Genomic DNA, 25,332 nt, shown 5'->3' with positions numbered 1-25,332 from the left:
GAAGCCTGGTTCTGATGCTGGGTGAAGGTAAGCAATTGTGGCTGCTGTGTGTGTATGGTGGCTGAGCTCTGAAGGTATGCATGTATGTGTGTGTGTGTGTATGTGTTTGCGGAAAGTGTCTGTCTGAATTTAGGAGGTGTGTAGAGATGGAATTCTATGTTCACATATGCAAGATCTGGAATGGAGTGAAGTCACTGGTTAGGAAAAAAATGTTTTGGTAGTTGGAGACAGGCTAATAATGTAAAGTCTGGATGTATGGGAGATGTGTCCTGAATTTTGGGGTAAATTTAAGGGAAATTGTGTTAAAGTGCTTTATTTGAAGGGTTTTAATGACTAAGAAGATGGAGTAAGCTAGCTGAGAGGTGAAAAGCTTTTAAATTCTTTCTAGGACAAAAAACGTTTGGTCAGGAAGCTCAGATTAATGGGAGAGCTTGGAAATTGATAGAATTAGCCAGGATACGTCTAGAAAATCTGGCTTTGGTGGGTTTAGAAAAATTCTGCTGAATTTGATTATTTTAATTGACTACAAAGGTCTGAAGAAAGAAATTTTCTTAAACTGTGCTTTGGGTAAACCACTGAGAAAAGGTTTAAAAGGGAAAAAAGGTTGTTACAGAGGTATGGGATTTGTCAACCTTTTGCTGAGTTTTGGAAAGGGACTGGTGTTTAAAGCAGGGGCGTAGCCAGACTTTGAGGTGGGAGGGGGCCAGAGTCCAAGGTGGGGGGGGGGGGTACATTTGGGTCCACTGCCCCCCACCCACTGCCGCCGCTAACATATCTTAACTGGCGGGGGTCCCCAACCCCTGCCAGCTGATGCCTTCGTCCAGTGCTGGTCTCCAGCGCCGCCGCATCGCCTGCGCTGCTCTCTCTTCCCCTCACGTCCGGCATTAAAAGGAGCGTGCCGGACGTGAGGGGACGAGCAGGGCTTTGTTCTGTTTATGTGAGTCTGACGTCCTGCATGTTGTACGTGCAGGACGTCAGACTAGGAAACCAAACGAAGGAAGACTTCGGCTGGCGGGGGCTGGGGTCCCCCGCCCGCAAAGGTAGGCGACGGCGGGCGGGGGCTCAAAGTTTTTTGTGGTGGTGCTGGCAGCGGCGGGGGGGAGGGGTCAGCAGCATGGGGGGGGGGGGGCTAAAATGTGCCCCCTTACCTCGGGCTCTGGACCCCTCTCCCGCCGAAGTCTGGCTACACCCCTGCCTTGAAAATGTTTATGTTGGTCAATCTCCCATCTTCAGGCACAGTAGCTGATTTTAGTAATAGATTACAGACTACTATTAAAGGCATGCAATTTCATATTTTGTCAGTGGGTGTGTAAATTGGGTAGGTACATGAGACTGCTGATGACCTTAGTGTTGAAAGGCTCTGAAAAGACCACAGAAAGAAAAGATAATCACATCATCTCTGGGAGGGGAACTGACAGAAATGAATTGGCCAAATTTACACTGTTCAAAGTCATAAAAAATGAACCAACATCTATTGCATAAGCTTATTTATAAAGTATTTCTTTTCTTTATTTAAGTTAAACAATTTCAAGGATAGTTTCCATCTATAAAATTAACAAGTACAAGCTCTGTACAGAAAAGAATCGTCATTTTTTTTTGTCCAGCTGAAAAACCAAAGTTACAAAAAAGAAATTTCCTCAAACATACTAACATTACATATACTGTCAATTTTGTTTTCAAGAACGAAATACGGTTATGAAGAGGCAGCTGTTATAACCATCTCATCTGCTTCGGGGCTCTTGCTGCAAAAAGTTGCTCTTTGAAATTTTCCCTCTATCAACGTTTGCTTTTATTTTGAGCTGACATTACTATCTTTTAGAATTACAAAAACAAAACAAAACAAAAAAAGGACATCACAGGTAACTTTGGCACACCAGATCATGTAAACATAGCTGAAGGTTTGAAGAAATATTTGTCTGTCAATCGCCCTATACAGTGATGCTACTGCATCCCTATGTGGTATCCGACTTAAAATAAGTCCAAGTGTATACATGTGTCCTCAGGTTTTAGACATGTGTTGTGAGATTTCACCTTAAAACTGCTGAACAATAGATGCTCGGCTATGAAGCCAGGCCTACACGCTTTCAAAAAGATTTGACAAAACATAGGCCCTAATTTACTACGGCCATTTTTCTCCATTCTCTGTCTACATGGTAAAACCCTTGACAATTATTAGGTTCCCCAAGTAGACCTGCAAAACATATCAAATACAATCAGAAAAAAAACAGATGCATGAGGAATGATGGTGGAAACTGGATGGCAAGTTTCACTGATGTAAGCACTGAAGCTTGTAAACTATTTTGGGAAACAAGGAAACCGGAGGCTTATGGTGCCACAAGAAAGTTTCATGCTCTCTGATTTCAGCTAAGTCTCAGTTTTCTCATTTTCCATAATCAAAGCCACAGGGCATGCACCACTGCCAAGAATATCCTTACGCACTTTTTTTATTTTCTTAAAAAGAAAAAAATCTGTTTACTTTTTTAAAACAACTAAGCATTCATTCAAGTCATAAATACATCTGTTACAAAATCTTGAATATTTAGAATGTAAAAATCAATTCTGTAAGTTGCAACAAGAAATCACTAAAATTGACTTTAGAACACTGCGTGTTATCTGTTCAAAATCACCTCTCCATCCACGGGGAAGGAACTTGTAAACCTGCTCTTCCAGGGTGAGAGGGAAAACAGGACAGTAAGGAAGAAGAATTTCTACCTACCAAAATCTGCCCCGCAAACTCTCGTGTGTGTCCCTGGAAAGCACAGTGCAAAGTGAGTAAATGGGACATTTTTGTTTAGCCATGTCATAAGAGAAACTGCTTCACTAGCAACAGTACTTGCCTGGTCTTTAGTTCTATTGTTTTCTGTCTTGACCTTTTCCCCTAGGTTTCTTTATGTCATAATTCTTTTGACTATGGACATCTTTAATTACCACCACACCATTAAAAAAAACAGACACCAAAAGCTAGCCCAAATTCCACTCCTTGAAGATTCATGCTGCACTGCTGTTTGATTGTATCGCTGCCATGTCCATATGGGGATCTGAAAGGATGTGACATGGCTGTCCCTGCTTTATCTCCGGTCAAAATACTAGTGGTGGTGAAGTAGATTTCAAAATTCTTTTTTAACATTAACACCCATCAGGAATGCAATATAATCAGAACAAATGAGGACCTTAATGATTTTATTTGGCAAGTATAAAAAGACCTAATTTCTACTTTTAATAGTACTGCTGCTTTAAAAAGGTACGGTTGGAGGAGAGGTATGGATAGAAAGATATTTTACCCCATATCCTTAGCTAACAAATTCATTTTTGAAGACCTCTCCCAGCACTACCCACCCACAAATTTAAGTATGTACATGAAATTTAACAGGACACTAAGGCAATTTTAAGAGGTCTGTTAACCTGTTACTGTGTTAAGGGTGAACACTGAAATACATTTCTTGTTCTTATCAGCAACATAAAGCTTCTTCAAGTGACAATCTCAGATCAGGGACAAAACGCTCCATAACCATCAAACAGATTTGGACAAGGGGCTGTCTGTATGCACAGCCAATCAGCAGACACCTGCAAGACCGACCCTGCTGGAAGGGGGTGGGGTGGGTGGGAAGCGGCATTCCTTTCATCTATTTACAGAAATCTGAAGGAAAAGAAAAACTCAGGAAAAGACAGAAGAACATTCTTCAACACAGATATCAAAAACACATTTTGTGACATGGGCTGGGAACCCAGATCTGCAGATACTGGAAAAAGGTCACCCAGGCGCTGAGTCAATGTTTACAGGCGCACAGTCCTTCTTCTTTGTCCCTTACATCTTCTTTGTCCCTTTCGTTTCTCCAAAGTGAAATGATTTCCACAGAAGGAAATGCTTGGAAGTGGGCCAGTTCGTATCCAGTGTTAGCCATCTATACTGCACTCACAGTACAGCCCTGCACCATCACAGAGCTTGGCTCTATATTTTAGTCCATCATCTATCACGTGCGCATGTCTTGACAGAGCACTACAGAGTGATGGAACTCGATATCAACAGTGTGGGGGGGGGGTTGGCAACAGACATTTATATAAGTTTTTGCCTTAGAGGAGCCCATATCCAAATACACGTGGGAGAGAACTAAACAAAAAAAACATAACCTTCAAAATGATGCAGTTGGGTTTCTGAAAACCACATATGATTCTTACTCAAAATGGACACTTTAAATGGTCTTTAGCAATTTTTTGTCTACAAAAAACATCAACTTGGACTTCCATTTCTCTTCTGTTGTTCAGAAACATTTTCCCATCTGTCCATCTGCTTGTGTCGGTAACTAACTGCTGTGCACGCGCTACCTTGGAACAAGGAGGGAACTGGAATTCATTTGATAAATGGATGTGATGGGAGCTATGCTCAGCAAGTCAATTCATGCACTGTTTGCTCCTCTGTTGCTGACTTCCACCTCCTCCTTGCATCCCAAATTCACTGCAGCATTCCTACTTTCAAGACCACAATGGAATACTGAGGTATATAGGTCCGTGGAAAGTTTAAGAAATATCAGTAATGCAATTGCAAGTCTGCCCATCTGCCAAACGAGACCAGCCTGTTTCTTTTCCTTGAGCGCCCCCTACTGCTGCAGATTAAGGGTGAATTTCCATTGCTGTGATAGAGATGGACTGCAGACCTCTACTGTGAGGCCATTTTTGGCATTCCGACTGTCTAGACAAAGATTACTGCCCACGTGTCTCAACTTAGAGTTGTTTTCAATCTGTTCCCATTTCTGTAAACAAAAGCATAAAGTAAAAATTAAAAATAATGCTCAGATTTTCAAGTTTCCTGAAGACATATTTTCCTGTTTGCCATTCCCTAACCCAGGAGTTCTTAAGCCAATCCTTGGGACCTACTTTGCTGGTCAGGTTTTCAGGATACCCATAATGAATATGCATGAGATAGATTTGCATACAATGGAGGTAGCACATGCAAATCTCTCTCATTCATATTCATTATGGGTATCCTGGAAACCCGACTGGCTGGGCGTGTCCCAAGAACCGGGTTGAGAACCCCTGCCCTAACCTATTCATAAACATCTCACGCCACGGTACACATCACAGTACAGCCAATGCAGTGCAGAACTGATCACCAAACATCAGTGCTCATAACACTGACAAAAGAGCTTAATTTTGGAAACCATTCACCCAATATTTAAAACTATTTAACCGTCCAGGAACGGCTCCTGGCAGATTAAATGGCATTTAACCGGCTATCCTGTGATATTCAGCGAGAGATAGATGGTTATCTCCTGCTGAATATTGCTGGTTAGCGCTTAGTCGGTTATATCGTGCGACATAACAGGCTATCCACCGATATTCAGCACATTGCTGGCCAAATTTGGACACTAAAATAGCAGGTATATCTTTGGACGGTTTAAAGTTAATTGGCCTGTGCTGAATATCAGCTTGGCTGGTTAAATTTAAAAGGGTCAAAATACACCTGGATATTAAATGTTGGTCACTGGAAACGGCCCGGAACTAAATATATGGGCTCACTGCTGACCGCTGGAGGCAGCCTGGCTACCTCCCAAGTTCTGAATATCGGGCCTTATGAGCCTAAATTGGCCACTTAGAAAATACACAGGGCAAATGCAGGTGGTCAGTATGACTAGGAGACTAAGTTTTGGGGATTACAAAGTGGAGGGCTGGTGGTGGGTGTAGTTTTAAAGCAGGGAAAACATTAGGAAGCTTAGTCCTTATTTTCAATACTAGGCACTTAGCTTAAGTTCCTAAATATAGGCAAATGAAGTGCAGGCTTAAATTGAGATGAACTTTCAGCCAAAAATGCAGGTTCTCTAGTTTGGCTGAAAATGGATTCCCAAATTTAGGACATCTACTTTTTTTTTTTTTTTATATTAGTCTCTAGGTAAATGTTTCTTAAAGGCAGATCACTCCCTTAATGACCTCACAATCAGGGAACTTTCAAAGTACACATGTATGGAGAACATTTGAAATAAACATAAGAGGACTTAATAAGGACATTGAGTTTTTCACCCATCTATCAGAGGTAGAACACAGAGTACACTGCCAACCAAACTAATTGACAGATGATATCAGCCAATCAACATTTTCTACTATCAGATATAGGCTCTTTCAATTGTAACGTTTTACAGTCTCATCACTTCTGTCAACCCTCCTGTGAAGAAACAGTGTGTTTTAAGCCTGTAAAATGTATTAGATATTTTCCTAATTTAATTAATTTTCCTAATTTAATTATGTCCTGAAGTGTATTTCTCCTATTTGGCCAGAAGGTGGTGTTTCTTTGCTGTAAAGCTGTTATAGGGAACTGATGTTCTTTTTCGTTAACACAAGCAGGAAGCAAGCAGCAGTATACTTTCAAATCTTGTTCACTGGGCTCTGATTGTAAAGGAAATGAGCTCCTGGGGCCAGTGTACTGACTTTGTCTTCAGTCTTGGTCTGGAAGAAAGAGACAGATCTCTTTGCTAAGGCTCAGTGAACAATTATATGTCCTGATTTCCCAGGTATGTTTAGACAGTATGCAAAATGTTTTAGTTAGTTTTCTAACTGATCCATATTTCAGTTACCTGTTATTGTTTGCCAACAGCACATTTTTGTTCACTGTTCCGAGAATAAACACTATTGTTTATTTGTTCGTTCTGCCTGTCTGGACTGATAAAGAATCCTGGTGGTTTGTTTGTTGGGTCTGTGAGTGCTTTCTGGGAACTGTGGGACAACTGGGAATGTGGCCTCCAGTATCCTAGAAATCACGGGGGATAATTTATTTGAGCGCGGGAGACTTGCCCAGAGGCAATTGTGACCCAGTTGGTGGGAGGAGGGTATTAGTGTAGAGCACAAGCAGCAGGTGCAGGCGGACCTGAGCTGTGCTGGGGATAGACCCTCTAAGTGGCCACAGGGTAACCCCAGGCGGGTGGCTAGGCATTTCATGACACCTCCCCTTCTGCAATGGCATATACAGGTAGCCTAAGACCTAGCTGACTCTGTGCTATTTAAACCCAGGGTAACTGCTCCGTTTCCTCAGTGACCTGAGAAAGAGAAGTCAAGTCTCAAAACATAGTGCTAGATGTATTCCATTAGTCCAATAACAGGTTACCAACTACAACCTGTTTGTGGACCCATATTTCTACATATCCAAGAAAACCAGGCACTCTCAATCCGGTCCTTAGGGCACACATAGCCAGCCAGTTTTTCAGGATATTTTACAATGAATATGCAGGAGATAAATTTGCTTGCACTACCTCCACTGTTTGCAATCTCTCATGGATATTGTGTGTATCCTGAAAATCTGACTGGTTAGGTGTGTCTGAAGGTCTGGGCCAAGAACCACTGAAGTGGACAAACACAGCAACCACAATTCTTCACTCCTGTATTATTTACACATAAAAACGTAGATGGATAATACTTCTCAGTCTGCTCTGATATGAACGGAAGGAGCTATATGGTTTAACTCTATGTCTACGAAGACTAAATCTGACACACCTCATCTGGGCTTAGGTGAGGCAACTAAAATATAATGGTATGGAACCTCTCCCTGCGGCTTCTCAGGGACCACTTATGTCCATCTTACTTATAACATCCTAAAGCAAGCCTGCCATTCAATATGTACTTGATATGAAAATTAATATACTATATTCTGCCACAGTTCTGTTAATTATACAGACTATAAGGTCAAGGCAATAAACTTTTGAACTTCAGTTTCCACAAGAGGAGGGCCTTTATGTAGGTATTAAACTAGTGAGATACACTAGGCCTTGAGGTTCATGTTAAGATTAACATGGACAGGAGCTGACTTGGTGGATCATGTGGTAATTGTGGTTCACTGTCATACAAAAAGGTCCCTGGTTCAATACCTGCACCGGGCCTTCTGCTCCTTGAGTTGCCTGGGGTTGGAGCTGGAGTAGGAGCAAGTCAGGATCACTAATTAATGGTGATGTCTAGTGGTCAGATTTGGATCTGTGATTACAAGGTTCAGGAAGGAGCCCTGATACATAGTTCCCTAGTCAAAGACTACCACTGAAACGACCAAACCAGGGATGTTGGTCAGAGGAGATATATGATAGGGCATTTAAATACCTCCATGGCATAAATTCAAAGGAGGCAAGGCTTTTTCAATTGAAAGGAAGCTCTGGAATGAGGGGCATAGCATGAAGATGAAAGCGAACAGACTCAGGAGTAATCGAAGGAAACGCTTCTTTACGGAAAGCGCGGTAGATACACAGAATAGCCTTCCAATAGAGGTGGTGGAGACGAGTGTATCTAAATTCAAGAAAGTGTGGCATAGGTATATAGGATCTCTAAAGGAGAGGAAAGGATAGTAGACGATATGGACAGGAAAACTGGAGTTATGTGGTCTTTGTCTGCCATCATTTTCTGTGTCTTTACGGGGTGGGGGGATCGGAGGAATCACTGGATACTTGCAAATTAAGACATATGGCATCAGATCCCTAAACTGGGTCCACGTTGGAAGAATAAAAGAGTAAAAGCAATCTGCTTGGTCAAAGAAAATAGAGGAAAGGAACATACCTCTTCATGATGTTTGGTATAGCTCCTTTTGTGTAAAAAAAAAAAAAAAAAAGGGTGTGTCAATTTTAGATTGGGCCCATGGGAATTAGTGTGGTTTAAATATATAAACAATGGGAAGATCTCAAATATATAGCATCAGAATGTTTGAATTTAATACAGAGGAAAGGCCTCGAGAAGCCCCAAGCATACTAATGAAGCTTTAAGGGGCTGGACTTCTTCATCATAGGCCTAGAATGACTATCGATGCGGAGAGTACACGCGGACCACTGAACCCTGAGGCAGGTCCACGAAACGGCGGGCATCGTTGGTCGTGGTATATGAAGAACCCGCATGATGAGACACCTGATCAAGTTAAGTAAAAATCCGGTGTTAACTTTGCTATACCAAGTGAAAGTATTAAATTGAGAACATCATGTAGACAGAGGTTTTCTAGGCCTATGATGAAGAAGTCCAGCCCCTTAAAGCTTCATTAGTATGCTTGGGGCTTCTCGAGGCCTTTCCTCTGTATTAAATTCAGACATTCTGATGCTATATATTTGAGATCTCCCCATTGTTTATATTTTTATCGTGTTAATAGGGAGATCACCTCCTGTTCTGATTAATTAGTGTGGTTTGCCATTCTGTAGGTCCAGTCAAGGATCATAAAAAAAAAATGAATAGCAGTTCAAAGCAGGTAGTAAAATGTTTAACAGGCCCAACATCCCACATGTAAGTGAAAGGGCTGATTAGCATGGAGGATTTCTTCCTCCATCCTCTCTTTCCTGCCCGACTTGAACAAAGATGTTGACCCCCTTTAGGAAGCTAGAATTGCGTTACACACAGAAAACACTTTACAAGTTCACTCTCTGAAGAACTCGACACATCGTAACAGGTGGTGGTTGCTAATTCCAGAGAACAGTTATATAACAACTTAAGAAGTTTCATGCTAGGTCAGACCAATGGTTCATCAAGCCCCAGATCCTACTGCTGATTTCCTTTGTTGTTGCTTTTCCAATCTGAAGTGCCCTAACCTGTTAAGTCTTTCTTTGTAAGAGTGCAGTTGCACACTTTTCTAAAATCACTTCTGTTGCCCTTTTCTACGCTTTTTCCCCTCATACCTGTCTGCTGTCATTTTCTCTGCAGCCTTGCAGTTTTAGCACTGAAGAAGGAGATCTTTCCACAACTGTAAGGCACAAATCCATGTGTTTCACTGACTTGTCCTTCGTTAAGGCCCACTCCTGAAACAAAGTGGAACAAAAAGGAAGAGAAACAATGTAGTTTTTTTTGTTAGATCACATTACTTTACAGAATTAACCAACCTAAGTACAACAAACAGATGAAAAAAATCATCAATTTTTGCTTCTTTAAGTAAAACCATCAAACCCTAGTAGCTGTTACATCCAGTGGAGTCATTTACAGAAACAACCATGGAACAAGCAGCTGTATTACAAAGAAAGATTTTCTTTGCAAATGAGAAATGCAAAGAAGCCTGCTTAAACGAACATGCAGCATAGTTAAAAAAAAATAGTGGTAAAGCAAAATGTGTCCAATATTTCAAAAAGTTAAACGCAATATGTTTGTTCTCTGTTGGAGGAATCCAAGAATTTCATAATACAAAGCAGTCCTAATACTATTCTTCAGAGGGAGATATAGTATTAGGACTGCTGAAGAACAGCTTTTTGGAGCATTAAGATTACGAGTCTCCGCATACAGATCAATAATCCTAACAGGGGAATTAATGACTGATCTTTTATCCCAGCTTCCAAGTCACTTGCCCTGTGTATTTAATTCAAAGTTCTCACACAGTCCAATCATTTCTATCAACCTTCCCAAATTATCGTGGGAGGGTGATCTAATAAAGTGCAGGAGGTGTCTTGAAGACTATAAGCACAATTGTTTGCTCTATTATAGCTGTTCCATGTACAAAGGAATTTAGTGCACAAGCAGTGCTATATCTCTACTTCAGGAAGCAGGTGAAAACTTGGCTCTTCAACCAGGCCTTTAATGGAAGAAGTAACTAACTTCTGATTCTCACACATATACACAAGGAGTGACACAGGCTGCACATACAGCAGCAGGACATGTTTATCCACTCCTACCCTAGCTGAGATAACATTTAATCATCTCTTTGACCTTATGTGTAACTTTCTTTAAATTAGTCACCTCTAACTCTTCTTACTCTCTTACCTATCTATATGTTCCATCTTTACTTATACCCTACGCTATTAAAATATTCTATTATGTATTGTATTGACATTGTAAGTAGTGTACTATGCCATATTCTGTATTGTTATTTGAATATTTTTACTGCTGTAATCGTCTATTGCTTCTGTTTGATTCATTATTACTGTACACCGCCTTGAGTTCTTTCAAAAAGGCAGTAAATAAATCCAAATAAATAAAACAAAACTAGGATGGAAGAGAACCCAGGTGAAAAAAAAAAGATAGCTCCCTATAAGCACCATCTCTCCCACAGTAGGGGGGAGTAGTGAGGGTGGAAGTACTCTTTAAAGCTCCAGTCAGGGGGTGGGGGAGGAAAGTCTAGGTGAAAATTGATGGGTGCCTGGGGCACTGTGTACAGATGGCCATCAGTAACAGAAGTATGTATCAGGCCAGGGTTTTGGTGGGTTTGGTTGGGTACCTACAACAGTAGGGGTGTGTCAAAGTGGGGTGGTGGTACAGTGAGTGTCTGTGTTTATATACGGCACCAAGTAGAAGGGTGCTGGGTGAGATATGTGGCTGCCTTGATCTGAGAAGGGCTTTTGAGATGGATCTCCAGGGAAGGTGTAAGGAGGGGGGGTGCAGGGGAGGTCAGGTGTCCGAGGTGGGTCTGAAGAGATGGTATAAGGGCTGTTGGGGAGATTATGCGTGGAAAGTGAACCTCCAGGGAAGGTGTAAGGAGTGATGCAGGGGAGATCAAGTGTCCGAGGGGGTCTACAGGATGGTGTAAGGACTGTTGGGGAGATCACTCATCCAAGGTGGGTCTGCAGGGACGTTGTAAGGGCTGTCGGGGAGATCAAGCATCAGAGGTGGGTCTGCTAGGAAGAATGGGGAGGGAGAGGATGAAGTAAAGGGGATGTGTCCAAGCTTTGCAGGGAGGATGTTGACAGGGGTACAGTGGAGGGAGTACGGAACAGTCTCTAGCTCTCCACCCTTTCCGTGAGGCATGTAAAATATTTTATAGTGTGGGAAATGGGAGGAAGTGAGCGTGGCACACAGTGTACTTACCTCCAGCAGTGCTACTGTGCCACCTCCCAGTCCTGGTTTTCAAATTCTCCCTCATTTGCCAGGCAGCTTATAAAGCACTTAAGTGCTTCATCTTGAGCTTCTGTAGGGCCAACACTTGCATTATGAGCTATGAGATCTTTTTCACTCAAATGGGTTTCCTACAATAGAACTGTATCAGCCTTCTGGTCTCTCAAATATTTTAATATTCTTTTATAGTTTATAGCTCCTTTTTATGGGCCTGTTGACTCCTCCCAGGTTCAATAACATTTTCAGTACAATCCTACCAAAAACTATATATCTCTCTCCCCCATAGGTCCAGGGTAGGTAACCACAGTCCTTGAGGGCCACAACCCAGTTGGGTTTTCAAGATTTCCTTAATGAATATGAATTGCTATACTGGGACAGGTCAAAGATCTATCAAGCCCAGTATCCCATTTCCCACTGTGGCCAATCCAGGTCACAAGTACCTGGCAAGATCTGAAGAGTAAAACAGATTTTATGCTGCTCATCCTAGTCTTGAGATCTATTTGCATACAATGGAGGCAGTATATGCAAATCAATCTCATGCATATTAGTTGTGGAAATCTTGAAAATCTAACTGGATCATGGCCCTCAAGAACCATGGTTGTCCACCCTTGGTCTAATCTCTTCAAGAAACCCTCCCTATTTTCTGCCCATAAAACTCCACAATATTACCCTCCCAAAGCTCACACCATCGAAACATAACAGTAACAAGCAACTGCACTCTCACATCCATCTTCTTTTCCCCCCAATCATACCATCATTCTACTGTGCCTCCCCCAATTGCCTCTCATCCTCCCTAATCTGCAGACTTCCTTCAGAGTTCTGAGTCCACTATTCATTAATCTGCATTTTTGAGCTGCTGCTGTAGACTGGGTGATGCCACAGTTAAGTGTTAAACCAGCCTCACTCCTTATATTCTCGTATTCTGAGAATAGTTGTGCTCAGACTCAAGAAGACCATGTACATCCCCTCCAAGTCCACAGGGCCAACTTGATTACTGAGCTTTTACTTCACTAATCACTTAAAAGCTGTGGCCTCTTCTACCTCACTGTCCTTAGATATCTGTCCCTCCTCTGGTCCTGACTGGGCCTCCTCTTGTGAAAGACTTGCTGTCGTATGGGCACTGTTGCGATAGAAAAGTGAGGGGATCCTCTGAACTGCTCATAGAGCTCTCACTCTCACAGGTGTCATTGGAGCTGATCTGGACTCTCTGTCTAAAGCACTGATCCCCACTTAACATAGTCATTTTTGCACCATTTTAGTGCTAGCATACGAGTCCTCTAGTGCCATCTTAGGCTCTTTGATAACTGTTTTGTAGCTTTGGAGGACAATAGGAATTTCTAATTCTGTTGCTTCCTTGTATCCCTTTTTCTGCAGAGTGTCCCAATATAGGATCAGTTATTTATGCTTTCTTATGGTTTACATACTCCAATCTGGATAGACCTGAATCTTGTGCTCAAGCCCCATTCTGTATGATTTCCTAAGAACATACTCAGTTTCTTCGTTCGTATCACAACAGTTTGACCATGATGGTTCTCAGTGAAATGTTTTGATCGGGTCCAGGCCACAGGTACCTGTAGGCCCTCTCTATTTCAAATTTGCTTATTTCCGATCTGACGAAGAAGGGCAACCTTCGAAAGCTAATCAAGAAATGTATTAAGTTATGTCCAATAAAAAAGGTATCATCTTATTTTCTTTTCCATGTTTTATTTTGTTTGATTTCTATTGATAATCTTATGAGTGGACTAACACGGCTACCACACTCCTCTAAATTTAGGTTCCAAAGGGGATTACTACTACTATTTAGCATTTCTATAGCGCTACAAGGCGTACGCAGCGCTGCACAAACATAGAAGACAGTCCCTGCTCAAAGAGCTTACAATCTAACAGACAAAAAATAAAGTAAGCAAATCAAATCAATTAATGTGTACAGGAAGGAGGAGAGGAGGGTAGGTGGAGGTGAGTGGTTACAAGTGGTTACGAGTCAAAAGCAATGTTAAAGAGGTGGGCTTTCAGTCTAGATTTAAAGGTGGCCAAGGATGGGGCAAGACGTAGGGCTCAGGAAGTTTATTCCAGGCGTAGGGTGCAGCGAGACAGAAGGCGCGAAGTCTGGAGTTGGCAGTAGTGGAGAAGGGAACAGATAAGAAGGATTTATCCATGGAGCAGAGTGCACGGGAAGGGGTGTAGGGAAGGACGAGTGTGGAGAGATACTGGGAAGCAGCAGAGTGAGTACATTTATAGGTTAGTAGAAGAAGTTTGAACAGGATGCGAAAACGGATAGGGAGCCAGTGAAGCGACTTGAGGAGAGGGGTAGTATGAGTAAAGCAACCCTGGCGGAAGACGAGACGGGTAGCAGAGTTTTGAACCAATTGGAGAGGGGAGAAGTGACTAAGTGGGAGGCCAGCAAGAAGCAGATTGCAGTAGTCTAAACGAGAGGTGACAAGGGTGTGGATGAGGGTTTTGGTAGAGTGCTCGGAAAGAAAGGGGCGGATTTTACGGATGTTGTAAAGAAAGAAATGACAGGTCTTGGCGATCTGCTGGATATGCGCAGAGAAGGAGAGAGAAGAGTCAAAGATGACCCCAAGGTTTCGAGCTGAGGTGACAGGGAGAATGAGAGAGCCATCAACAGAAATAGAAAATGGGGGGAGTGGGGAGGTGGGTTTGGGGGGAAAAATGAGAAGCTCGGTTTTGGTCATGTTTAATTTCAGGTGGCGTTGTGACATCCAGACAGCAATGTCAGACAATCACGCTGAAACTTTGGTTTGGATGCAAGGTGAGATATCAGGGGTAGAAAGGTAGATTTGGGAGTCATCAGCATAGAGATGGTAGAAAAAGCCATGGGATGAGATTAATGAACCAAGGGAAGAAGTGTAGATAGAAAAGAGGAGGGGACCAAGAACAGAACCCTGAGGTACGCCGACAGGCAGAGGGATAGAAGTAGAAGAGGATCCACCAGAGTGAACACTGAAGGTGCGGAGGGAGAGGTAGGAAGAGAACCAGGAAAGGACAGAGCCCTGGAATCCAAGTGAGGATTCAGGGAAGCAGGTGAGCAAAAACCTTTTTCACATGGCTCCTCACGTATGCTCCTTCTGCTCTTTCAGGTAGTCCAAATAATCTTATGCTAGCACCATCTCCTGGTCCTTCAGTTTCTCTCTAACCAGCTCAAAATATTTCTGCAGATGCTGGATTATTGTATGATCTTATCCTTGCTGATCCTCTACATTACTAATACAGCCCTCAGCTTCTGCAATTCTCACAACTAATGCTTTGAATTTCTCTTCAAATTTGCTGACCATCTGCACGATCTTCATCTCAAATTGTCATTTTTTTAAAAAGTGCTAATTGTAGCCCTGCATCAGCCACACTAGAGACCTCTTCCCCCTCACTTCCCATTGCTGACCCAAGAGCGGTCCAGCACATCCTTATCCATCTGGGAGTATTTTGCTGTGTAAAGCTCTTTTGATGTCATTGGGCTCTTCGATTTGGGTGGCTTAGGCATTATCTAAAAGTGCTTGAAGTGTTATGAAGCACTATGATGGGGGAGGAAGCTCCATTTTTGTTTACTCCTACAGCTCACCAGATCTACTGTTAATCTTTTGAGGTTAAAAGAACAGATCATGTCAGTCATCTACTGAAAGACCAATACCGGCTGCCAGTATGTTACAGCATCCCCTTCAAAATCTTTACATTAATACATGAGATTTTCTACTCAGGAAATCCATCATTCATTATATACCACCCAGTGCATTTTGTTTATTGCAGCAAAATTTGATGGTAATTCCTTCCCATAATTTGATCCACTTTGAATCAGATGATATGCAATCAGTGTAATAATGTCAGCCCTTAAAATTGATTAGAATACTTTCTTTTTTTAGAATTTTAAACAAGAGTTAATACACAATATTTTAGGACAGGTTTTGGCAAACAGCCTATGTTCAATGCCATAAGCAACAGGTTGTTTTTCCTTTGGAAGGAATATAAATCTCCCACAGCCCCTGGAGTATCTCATGTCAGATGATCTTTCCCTTATTCTATTACTGAAATTCTGGTCTGTTTTATTGTAATTTCTTTTCCCACTATTACTTTCTTTTTATTGATTGTAAACCACATAGAAATTTTGTGATATGCAGTGTATCAAGAGAAATAAACACATCTAGGGGGCAATTCTATATATGGAACTATGAGTTAAAAAAGCAGAGCGCTAAACTAGTATTCTATAATGGCAACTTTGCGTGCCAAAACCACTATAGAAGTGGGCAGTGTGCACCTAAATTTAAGCTCTATAGCAAGTGTAAATATTCATGATTAAATGCAGCACTTTTATATGCAAAGTGCATGCTGGAATAGTCAGAACATCCAGGACCTGCCTATGCCCCCTATGCTCCTCCCACATGAATGCCCCCCCCTTTATAGTTACATACTAGAGCACTTATGACATCATGTTACAGAATAGCGCACAAGTGCAGTTACCACTGACACCCCATTTTGGCATGTAACTGCCACCATAGTATGGAAAGTCTGCACTGAATTGAGTGTTACATAGAATTAGGGGCTATGTATGCACCTAAAACACTCCTCCAAGTGCCAATATACTCTCTGTGCAAAATATTTCTTTTGCTGCTAATGCATGCCTATCAACACATTTCCATGGCAACCAGCATGCTTGCCTGTTTGTGCACATGATTTGCATCAGAAAAAAAATGAAGTTTTATGCATGTTTTAGGAAATGCACATGGCTCTATTGTACTACTTAGTACATCGGCCTCTGTGTAAAGTTCCTTATAAAATGACCATATTTCCTTTATCGGAGAACTTACATATGACTGGAGGAAGAGGCGGGTGTTGAAACACATTCCAACAGGTGATGCTTTGGGAATCAAAGAAGTAATAAAAAGCAGAGGCTTAGAATAGGAAGAGGTTCTTTCAGATTGGAAACAGTAGTTCAGGCAGGAGGCCTTGGCAAAATAGTCAGGAGGGAAAGGTGAGGCAAGTGACTGCCTGCCAAAGGCAATCAATTTGCTTTTTTGAGAGGGGAGGGGAAGTGAGAGGTTGAATATACTTCCTTGAATTGGGGTAGCTGTAAGAGCTCTCAGAAACTCCTTATTGTGGCTGAACTGCCTTTCTTTCATTTGAGGGGGACCAGGTTGCCTGAACCACTGGATAGCCCAAGGTGCTGTTTGGCCAAAAACACACCACCCTCAGAGCTTGTGCTTGCAATATTGTTGTTTACAAAGATTTTAAATCCAGAGTAACCATTTTTTGAGACCCTTGGTACCATCAGCATTTTCTTATTTGCGCGATACTAAGCACTTTTGACCCTCTTGAATGAGATGGATATGTTGACTGTAACTGATATTTTGATGGTTATTCTAGATACAAAATCTTTGTATACGTCAATACTGCAAGCACAAGCTCTGAGGGTGGTGTGGGATGCCCTGGAAAAAAGACTGGAACTGATGGAAGTACCTTCAGAGTTTCTATTAGAATTAGCCACGTTAGTATTGCAGGAGAATTATTTCCTTTTTCAGGATATGTTATTTCTTCAAACATCAGGAGTGGCGATGGGAGTCATATTTGTTCCCACTATCGCAAATTTATGTCAGACTTGGAGAGTGACTACAAGATTCCCTTTTTCAAGATCTGATTTTTATGTGCCGACGATTTATTGAGAACGTATTCATGATCTGGAGAGATGACAAAAAAACACTGATTCTGTGGTATAGCTCAATAACTGCAATCCAGCCATACAGTTTACTTTTGAGAGTTCAAGTTCTAGCATTCATATGGCAAGGAGGGGCATTTCTACACAAAGGTTTTTAAGATGTCTACTGATCGTAATACCCTACTACAATATCGAAGTTGCCATCCTCATGTTCTTAAAGACAGTTTGCCATATTTATTTATTAAAACTTTATACACTGCTTTGGCCTTAACAAAAAGGCATACTGCGGTTTACAAAATAGAAAATATTCTCAATTTCTCAGATTTCGGAGGCTAAGACGTTGGGGGATGTTTTGGTCAAACGAGAATATCCAGTCAAAGTGATCAAGAAAGCTTATACCAGAGCTAAATATAATGACAGAGACTTACTTCTGTTGGATTCCGATAAATCAGGAATGTGTGATGGCTTGATGGAAACCTTTGTATTGAAATACACAAAGGGAGGGGAAGAGGTGGCAAAAATCATTAAGAAAAATTGTGACATCATCCAAACACACCCATTGTTTCAACATCATCAGCTTCGGATTGCTTTTTCAAGGGGATGCAATTTGAAGGAATTGCTGAGTTCAGCAAATCTACCCAGTAGGGGGTTGAAGTTCATTGTGGTGGATAAAGGACATGTTAAATGTGGTAGCTGCAACACTTGCGATGTCACTAGGTAACGCACAGAATTTGTCAACCCTGTCGATGAGAAGAGTTACAAATTAAGATCAAGGATGGACTGTAAATCAGCTTACGTAGATTTTATGTGGGAAAAACATCCAGAAGATTGCAAGTCCGTATTAGAGGGAGCTCCGCTAGTGGCACACTGTATGGCCACGAAGCACACCTATATATTCAGTTTTGGTGCTTTGTTATTGAGCAGATCAATAGTAATATTTGGGGCGGTTACCGTGATCGCCACCTGCTACAACATGAAGAGTGCTGGATCTTTTGTCTAAATTCGATGGAACCTATTGGTTTGAATACGATGCTAGAATGGGCAGCTTTTTTCTCAATGAAAGATTTTTGTATACTGGACTTTTTTTTGTTGTTATTTCTGGCAGCGTTAGCTTTTCCACCTTGAGCACCTTTTTTGTTCTAAGCATCATTTTTGTAATAACGCATTTAGATAGATTTCCCGCGCTTTCCGTTATTTGCTGACATACTTCCACTTGATTGGATGATTGCCACTTGAAGTTTCAGCTAAAAGCTGGCGCCATTTTGTAATATTTGTTTGGAAGCAAGAATGCTGCAAATACTATGTAAGTTTTTCCAAGAATGCTGCCATCTGATACAAGTGTATGAAAATTTTTTCACTATGTTTTCTTGTATTGCAGATGACACGATAGGACATCTATTCCCCTGAAAAAGATTTGAGTGAAACGGGACACGCTGGGAGTTAAAAGATAAGTGTGTGTATTTTTTTGTCTATATTTTTATTTATTGGGATTTATTAACCACCTTTATGAAGAGATTCATCCAAGGCAGTTATGGAAGGAAGTTAAACATGAAAACTGAAAAGTTAATTATATGCAATTTTGAATGTAATGGAAACATGATTAAAAATTAGAGATTTTTTGGCTGATGATGATTTTTGTGTCTGGTGGATACTATGTTTTCTATGAAAAATCATAGAGTACCACATGCTTTTTGAGGACTTTTCCTCCATATTTTTTAAAAATTGATGTTTCAACACTGAGGGCCCTGTTTACTAAGGTGCGCTAGTGTTTTTAGCGCGTGAAAAAAAAGAGCATGTGCTAATGCTAGAGACATCCATAGGAATATATGGGTGTCTCTAGCATTAGCATGCACTAAAAATGCTAGCATATTTTGATCCACAGTTTATCACTAACAGAAAGCATGTCTTTACTCTCCTGTCAACTTGTTACCATCCAAATTACACACCCACAGACTATTTCTTAGTCAATCACACCTGGTGTGAAATGCCTTTATTTCAAGACTTTTAGGAGTACCATAACAGTCCTGCTGCTGGAGCAACCCCAGGTTGCCACATGGATTGAATACAGCCCAGCAGTTCTCAGTAGTGCCCTCCTGTCCAGTGAGATACTGGAAGTGATGTGCAAATATTATATCAGAAATTCAAAGGAGATTTATACCAGGTCAAAAAGCTTTTGTGTACTCCAAAACTTGCCTAGCATTATCTACATAGTCTAAGTGGGTTACAAATAACATGTATAGTTGGTCTACACACAAAAAATGATTACAAAAATAATAAATAAAATGAAATTAAAACAACAAAGGCAGCAACAACATACAAGACTTGCCTCAATACATTCCACACTTCTATGGGTACCTTAGTAATAACATGCCAAAGTAAAACTTTTATTAGGATAGACCTGTTGAAATAGGAAAGCTTTCAAACATCTGCAAAAAGGTAGAATTGAGGAAATCAACCTTAGATCACATGAAAGTGAATTCCACTAGCCGGGCCCTGTGTAATTAAGAATTTGGTCTTTTTACCACCACCCCAATAATCATACATATATCCCGGTAAAAGATTGGAATGATAAAAGAACAGGCCACGTGCCATGTAACGTATGAGAAAAGCAATTTAGAGTATACAGAATCAAAATAAATTTTCTCATAGGAGTACAGTTCTGCTTATCAGGGCCGTGCCAACACGGTAAGCAAGGTAAGCACGGCAGGAGGGCACCGTCCTCTGGGGGGCGCCCCGCCGCACCATGCTTACCTCGCCCTCCCGCGTCCCAACTGCCCGCCCTTTTCTCCCCCCCAAGATCCCTTTTAAATTTACCTTCGTCCGGCAGCGAAGGCGCGCCACAGCGTCAGTGAAGGAGGCGGCGCTCCCGACGTCTCTACTAGTCTTCCCCCTTCGCTCAGAGTTCCGCCTTCTTCTGACGTCAAGGAAATGACGTCAGAAGAAGGCGGGACATTGAGCGAAGGGGGAAGACTAGTAGAGACGTTGGGAGCGCCGCCTCCTTCACTGATGCTGTGGCGCGCCTTCGCTGCTGGACGGAGGTAAATTTAAAAGGGATCTTGGGGGGGGGGAGAAGAGGGCGGGCAGTTGGGACATGGGAGCGGGAGGGCAGCGATCATTTTCACAAAGGGAAGGGGGGTGCCAACTGTTCGTCTGCGGGGGGGGGGGGGGCAACTGATCTCCTGCAGGGGGGCGCCACAGACCCTTGGCACGGCCCTGCTGCTTATACAAAAGTATTGGCTGAGACTGTCTCAAACATTCACTAATCAGGCTGCTGCTTATATACTGTTTCTACACAAAAGCCTTTTCATAAAACATTAGTTCATTCTTTTCACTTATCAACTTTTTCTCTTATGTTCTTCAGCCAAAAACTCCCTGCTACTTTATATATTACCTCATGTTCTGTTCCATGAACTCCTGTGCACATACTATTCTAGCTGCAGTCTTTGTCTGCTAGTTTGGTCAGCCTTCACCTTGAACAACATCCCTTGATCCATAACCGTGTTCCTATTTCTTCACCTGCCACTAAGAAAATTCTTGTTCCAGAGTCTTCAAAATGGACTTGACAAAACGATGGAACATCCAACAGCAATTTATCCACTGATCTCAATTGCTGCGCTGGTTGATACAATCACAATCCTCAGAACACAGCCGATATCGAAAACTTCATTAATGGCCTAGACCCAACCTCAGGAGAATACCCAGCGGACCGAACCTGGTCAAAATTCACTCTCCTCACCACCGAAACTATTGCCCATGTGCTTAGGAAAGCCTCCAACACTCACTGCAAACTGGACACGTGCCCTATCTACCTTATAAAATTCGCCCCCGATCGATTCACAACAGATCTCACATCCCAACTAAACTTCATGCTTCAACAAGGTCTCTTCCCTATGGAAAATGGCAACATCCTACTCACCCCCATACCAAAAGATACCAAGAAAAACACAAATGAACTCACCAACTACCGCCCAGTAGCACCGATAACATACACAAATTCTCAATACTACATGAATCACAATCAGGATTTCGCTCCCACCACAGCACCGAAACAGTGCTAACCACCCTCCTGGCCAAATTCAAGCAGGAAATAGCAACAGGCAAAAGCATACTTCTCTTCCAATTCGACATGTCCAGTGCATTTGACATGGTAAACCATAACATACTACTAAGAATCCTAGACTACTTCGGGATCAGTGGAAACATACTTAGTTGGATCAAGGGTTTCCTAACCACCAGAACATACCAAGTGAAATCACCGTGGAAAGCAGACTGAGAAGTACCTCAAGGGTCACCACTATCACCGATCCTTTTCAACCTGATGATGACCCCATTAGCCAAGTCTTTATCCATCCAGGGCCTCAACCTATTCATCTATGCAGACAACGTTACAATTTACATCCCCTTCAAACATGATCTGACAGAAATCACCAACGAGATCAACCTTGGCTTGGACACCATGAACTCATGGGCAAATGCATTCCAACTAAAACGCAATACAGAAAAAACACACTCCCTCATCCTTTCATCCCAATATAACATGAACATACCCACAAACTTAGTCACCCCAGACCACACCCCTCCCTATTTCAGATAGCCTGAAAATCCTCGGTGTCATAGTCGACCGGAACCTTATACTCGAGAGCCAAGTTAACTCCATAATTAAGAAAATGTTCCACTCAAGGTGGAAACTCAAACACGTGAAACCATTCTTCCTGAGGGCAACATTCCGTAACCTAATACAATCAATGGTACTAAGCCATGCAGACTACTGCAATGGAATTTATGCAGGACGCAAAGAGCAACTCATAAAGAAACTACAGACCGCTCAAAACACAGCAGCCAGGCTTATATTTGGAAAATCATGATTCGAAAGCGCCAAACCCCTCCGAGAAAAACTGCATTGGCTCCCAATCAAGGAACGTATAACTTTCAAAGTCTGCACCCTAGTCCACAAAATTATCTATGGCGAAGCCCCGGGATATATGACCAAACTTATAGACCTACCAACCAGAAACATAATTGGACCATCACGAACATACTTAAATCTTCACTACCCTAGCTGCAAAGGAGTCAAGTACAAATCAATTTACGGATCCAGCTTCTCCTATATAAGCATGCAACTGTGGAATGCACTACCGAAAGCCATAAAAACAATGTACAACCACCTTAGCTTCCAGAAATCACTAAAGACCAACCTGTTTGAAAAGGCATACCCTACTGATCCAACTTAGGTGCCTGAACCCAGCAACACAACGAAACCAAAGCCATAATGAACACTTTATAACCCTTCTTCTCTATAATTCTCCTAATGTGTTTGTAACACATGAACCTCTTTGATAATTACATCACTTTGCATTTGTTTCATCACCGGAGGCGACTAACGCCTCATGGTACTATAAGCCACACTGAGCCTGCAAATAGGTGGGAAAATGTGGGGTACAAATGTAACAAATAAATAAATAAACAAAAAGGAAGCAATACTTAATGGGGCATCATCAATCTTTTTTTTTTTTTTTTTTTATAATATATTTTTTTATTAAAGATTGCTCAAATACAAAATAGCCAACAATCGGCTGTTCATCAACATTTTTTCTACATCAAGCTTGTTTAATTCTAACTTTAACTTTCCCTCCCCTCCCTCCCTATCCCAGTGGTGTGTTTGATTGTTCTTTATACTGTTCATAAAGTGTCCATATTTTGTTGAAAATCCGCATGGAGCCTCTTCGCATGGCTGTCAGCTTTGACATTTGGTATAAGTATTCAACTCTTCCAGTTGCTATTTGCAATGTTGGTGGTTGCAGCTGCTTCCATGCCCGGGCTAGTCCAAGCCTTGCTGCCACAAAATATTGAGTCGCCAGTCTGTGTTGCCATCCAGATATCCCAGCTGGTTTAAAATGTAGAAGGCAGTGTTCTGCCCTCCATGGGCATTGTCTTTGTATAACTGTATCAACCAGCTGCAGTAACTCTTTCCAGTATTCTTTTATTTTCTCACAGGACCACCAAATATGTAGGAATGTGCCTCTATGGCCACATTCCCGCCAACATTGACCTGATGCTTCCGGGAACATCTTTTGCAGTCGGTCTGGTGTGTAATACCACCCATAAAACATCTTAAAACCATTTTCATTCACCGTTTGTGCTATGGATGACTTAAGTAAATATTTATAATTACTTTTCCACACCATTGTGGGGTATGTATTCTGCAATATCTCTTCCCATCTTTTCTGGTATAGTACCTGAGGATCAGTCTGTCCCAGCAGAGCCAGGTATATACGTGTTATCCCTCCTTTGCCTCCTCCTCTAATGATCGCATGTTCTAGATCTGTTTCAGCTAGGTCTAATTCGTCCTGCGCTTTCTTCTTAAGGAAGTTACGCAGATTGCAATAATAGGTAAGATCTCTCTCTATCAGACCATATTCCCCCTGAAGTTCTGCAAAACCAATCATTTCTCCATCTTTCCATGTTTGCCCTAATGTGCGCAACCCTGCTTGGGCCCATTTGTCAAAAATCTTCTCCGATCTCCCCAGTGAAAACCCTTTTGCCCAACGTATTGCTGTCTGCCGATAATACACTCTTTCCGGAAACAGACGTCTCCTCAATTGATACCATGTCCACAAAGGATGTCTCAGCCCCATAGGCATTGCTTTTATTGTGGGCACTAGTTCCTCTTTTGGTACCCATAAAATATCTTCTATTTCTCGCCTGCCCAACCATGCTCTTTCCCAATGAAGCCATTTCTTAGATGCCCCAGGTGACCACTCTGCCAAGACCCGAATCTGGGCTGCTTGGTAATATAGGTAGAAGTTAGGGACTCCCATACCTCCTCTCTTCCATGTTTGAAACATCATAGTTCTCCTTACTCGTGGTGGGCGTTTCCTCCAGATATATGCAAACATTTTGCGATTCAGCTTTGTAAAAAAGCTTTCAGGTATTGGGACCGGGATTGCCATAAATAAGTATAGCAACTTCGGTAGCAACATCATTTTGATAGCATGTATGCGCCCCTGCCAAGATATATTGAGTCCTTCCCATCTGTCTAATTCCTGAAAAAGTTCTTCCGCTTTTTTGGGGAAATTAGCTGCATATAGTCCCTCTAGTTGTGAGGTTATCTGTATGCCCAAATATTTAATAGTCTTTTTCGCCCACACAAAGGGGAATTCAGTCCTAAGAACCTCTAATTCTTTGGGGGGCACTGTGAGATTCAAAAAGGTGGATTTTTCCAAGTTCGGCTTAAACCCTGATAATTTCCCATATTGCGTGAGGTGCTCTATTACCCTCTTTATAGAAGTTTCTGGTTTCACAATTGTGAGCAATATATCATCGGCAAACAGCATAAGTTTGTGTTCTCTCCATCCTCTCACCACTCCCTTTACCTCCCCATCCTTCCTAAGCATGCAGGCTAGCGGCTCCAGTGACAAAGCGAAAAGAAGTGGAGATATCGCACATCCTTGTCTGGTTCCACGCTGGAGCTTAAATGTTCTTGTATAAGACCCATTAATTTTTAAGGTTGCTAGTGGACCTTGATATAGTAACTTTAACCAGCTCAGAAACTTCCCCTCTATCCCTACCCATTGCAATACTTGGAACAGAAACGACCAGTCCACTCTATCAAATGCTTTTTCTGCATCGATTGATAACAATACTGCTGGGGTCTGGTCGTCTCTCACCTGTTGGATAATGTGCATCAGACATCTGGTATTGTCAAACGTCTGTCGCCCCGCTATAAATCCCGCTTGATCCTCATGGACTATACCCGGAATCTGTTTTTGTAGTCTGCAGGCCAATATCTTTGTAAATAGCTTGTAATCCACATTCAAAAGCGAGATTGGCCTGTAGGAGCTACAAAGCCGGGGGTTTTTCCCTGGCTTCAATATTAAAGTTATTGCTGCTAATCTCCATGTATAGGGTAATTCCTGCGA

At 41.9% G+C, this 25,332-nt stretch overlaps 1 protein-coding gene across 1 annotated transcript in view; it reads right to left on the bottom strand.

The window, feature by feature from the left end:
• Positions 1 to 1,917: 1,917 nt before the first annotated feature.
• The window catches only part of GALNT2 (polypeptide N-acetylgalactosaminyltransferase 2), a 483,612-nt gene continuing 460,197 nt past the window's right edge, over positions 1,918 to 25,332 (bottom strand). Inside the window, 2 exon segments of the mRNA XM_030196432.1 lie at positions 1,918 to 4,748; positions 9,618 to 9,737. Of these exon segments, the coding sequence (XP_030052292.1) occupies positions 4,596 to 4,748; positions 9,618 to 9,737 (273 nt within the window). The 3' untranslated portion in view covers positions 1,918 to 4,595.

Source organism: Microcaecilia unicolor, chromosome 3 (genome assembly GCF_901765095.1).
Source record: "Microcaecilia unicolor chromosome 3, aMicUni1.1, whole genome shotgun sequence".
NCBI lineage: Eukaryota > Metazoa > Chordata > Amphibia > Gymnophiona > Siphonopidae > Microcaecilia > Microcaecilia unicolor.
Note: the sequence above shows the minus strand (reverse complement) of the source record. Positions and strands in the feature narration are given on the sequence as shown.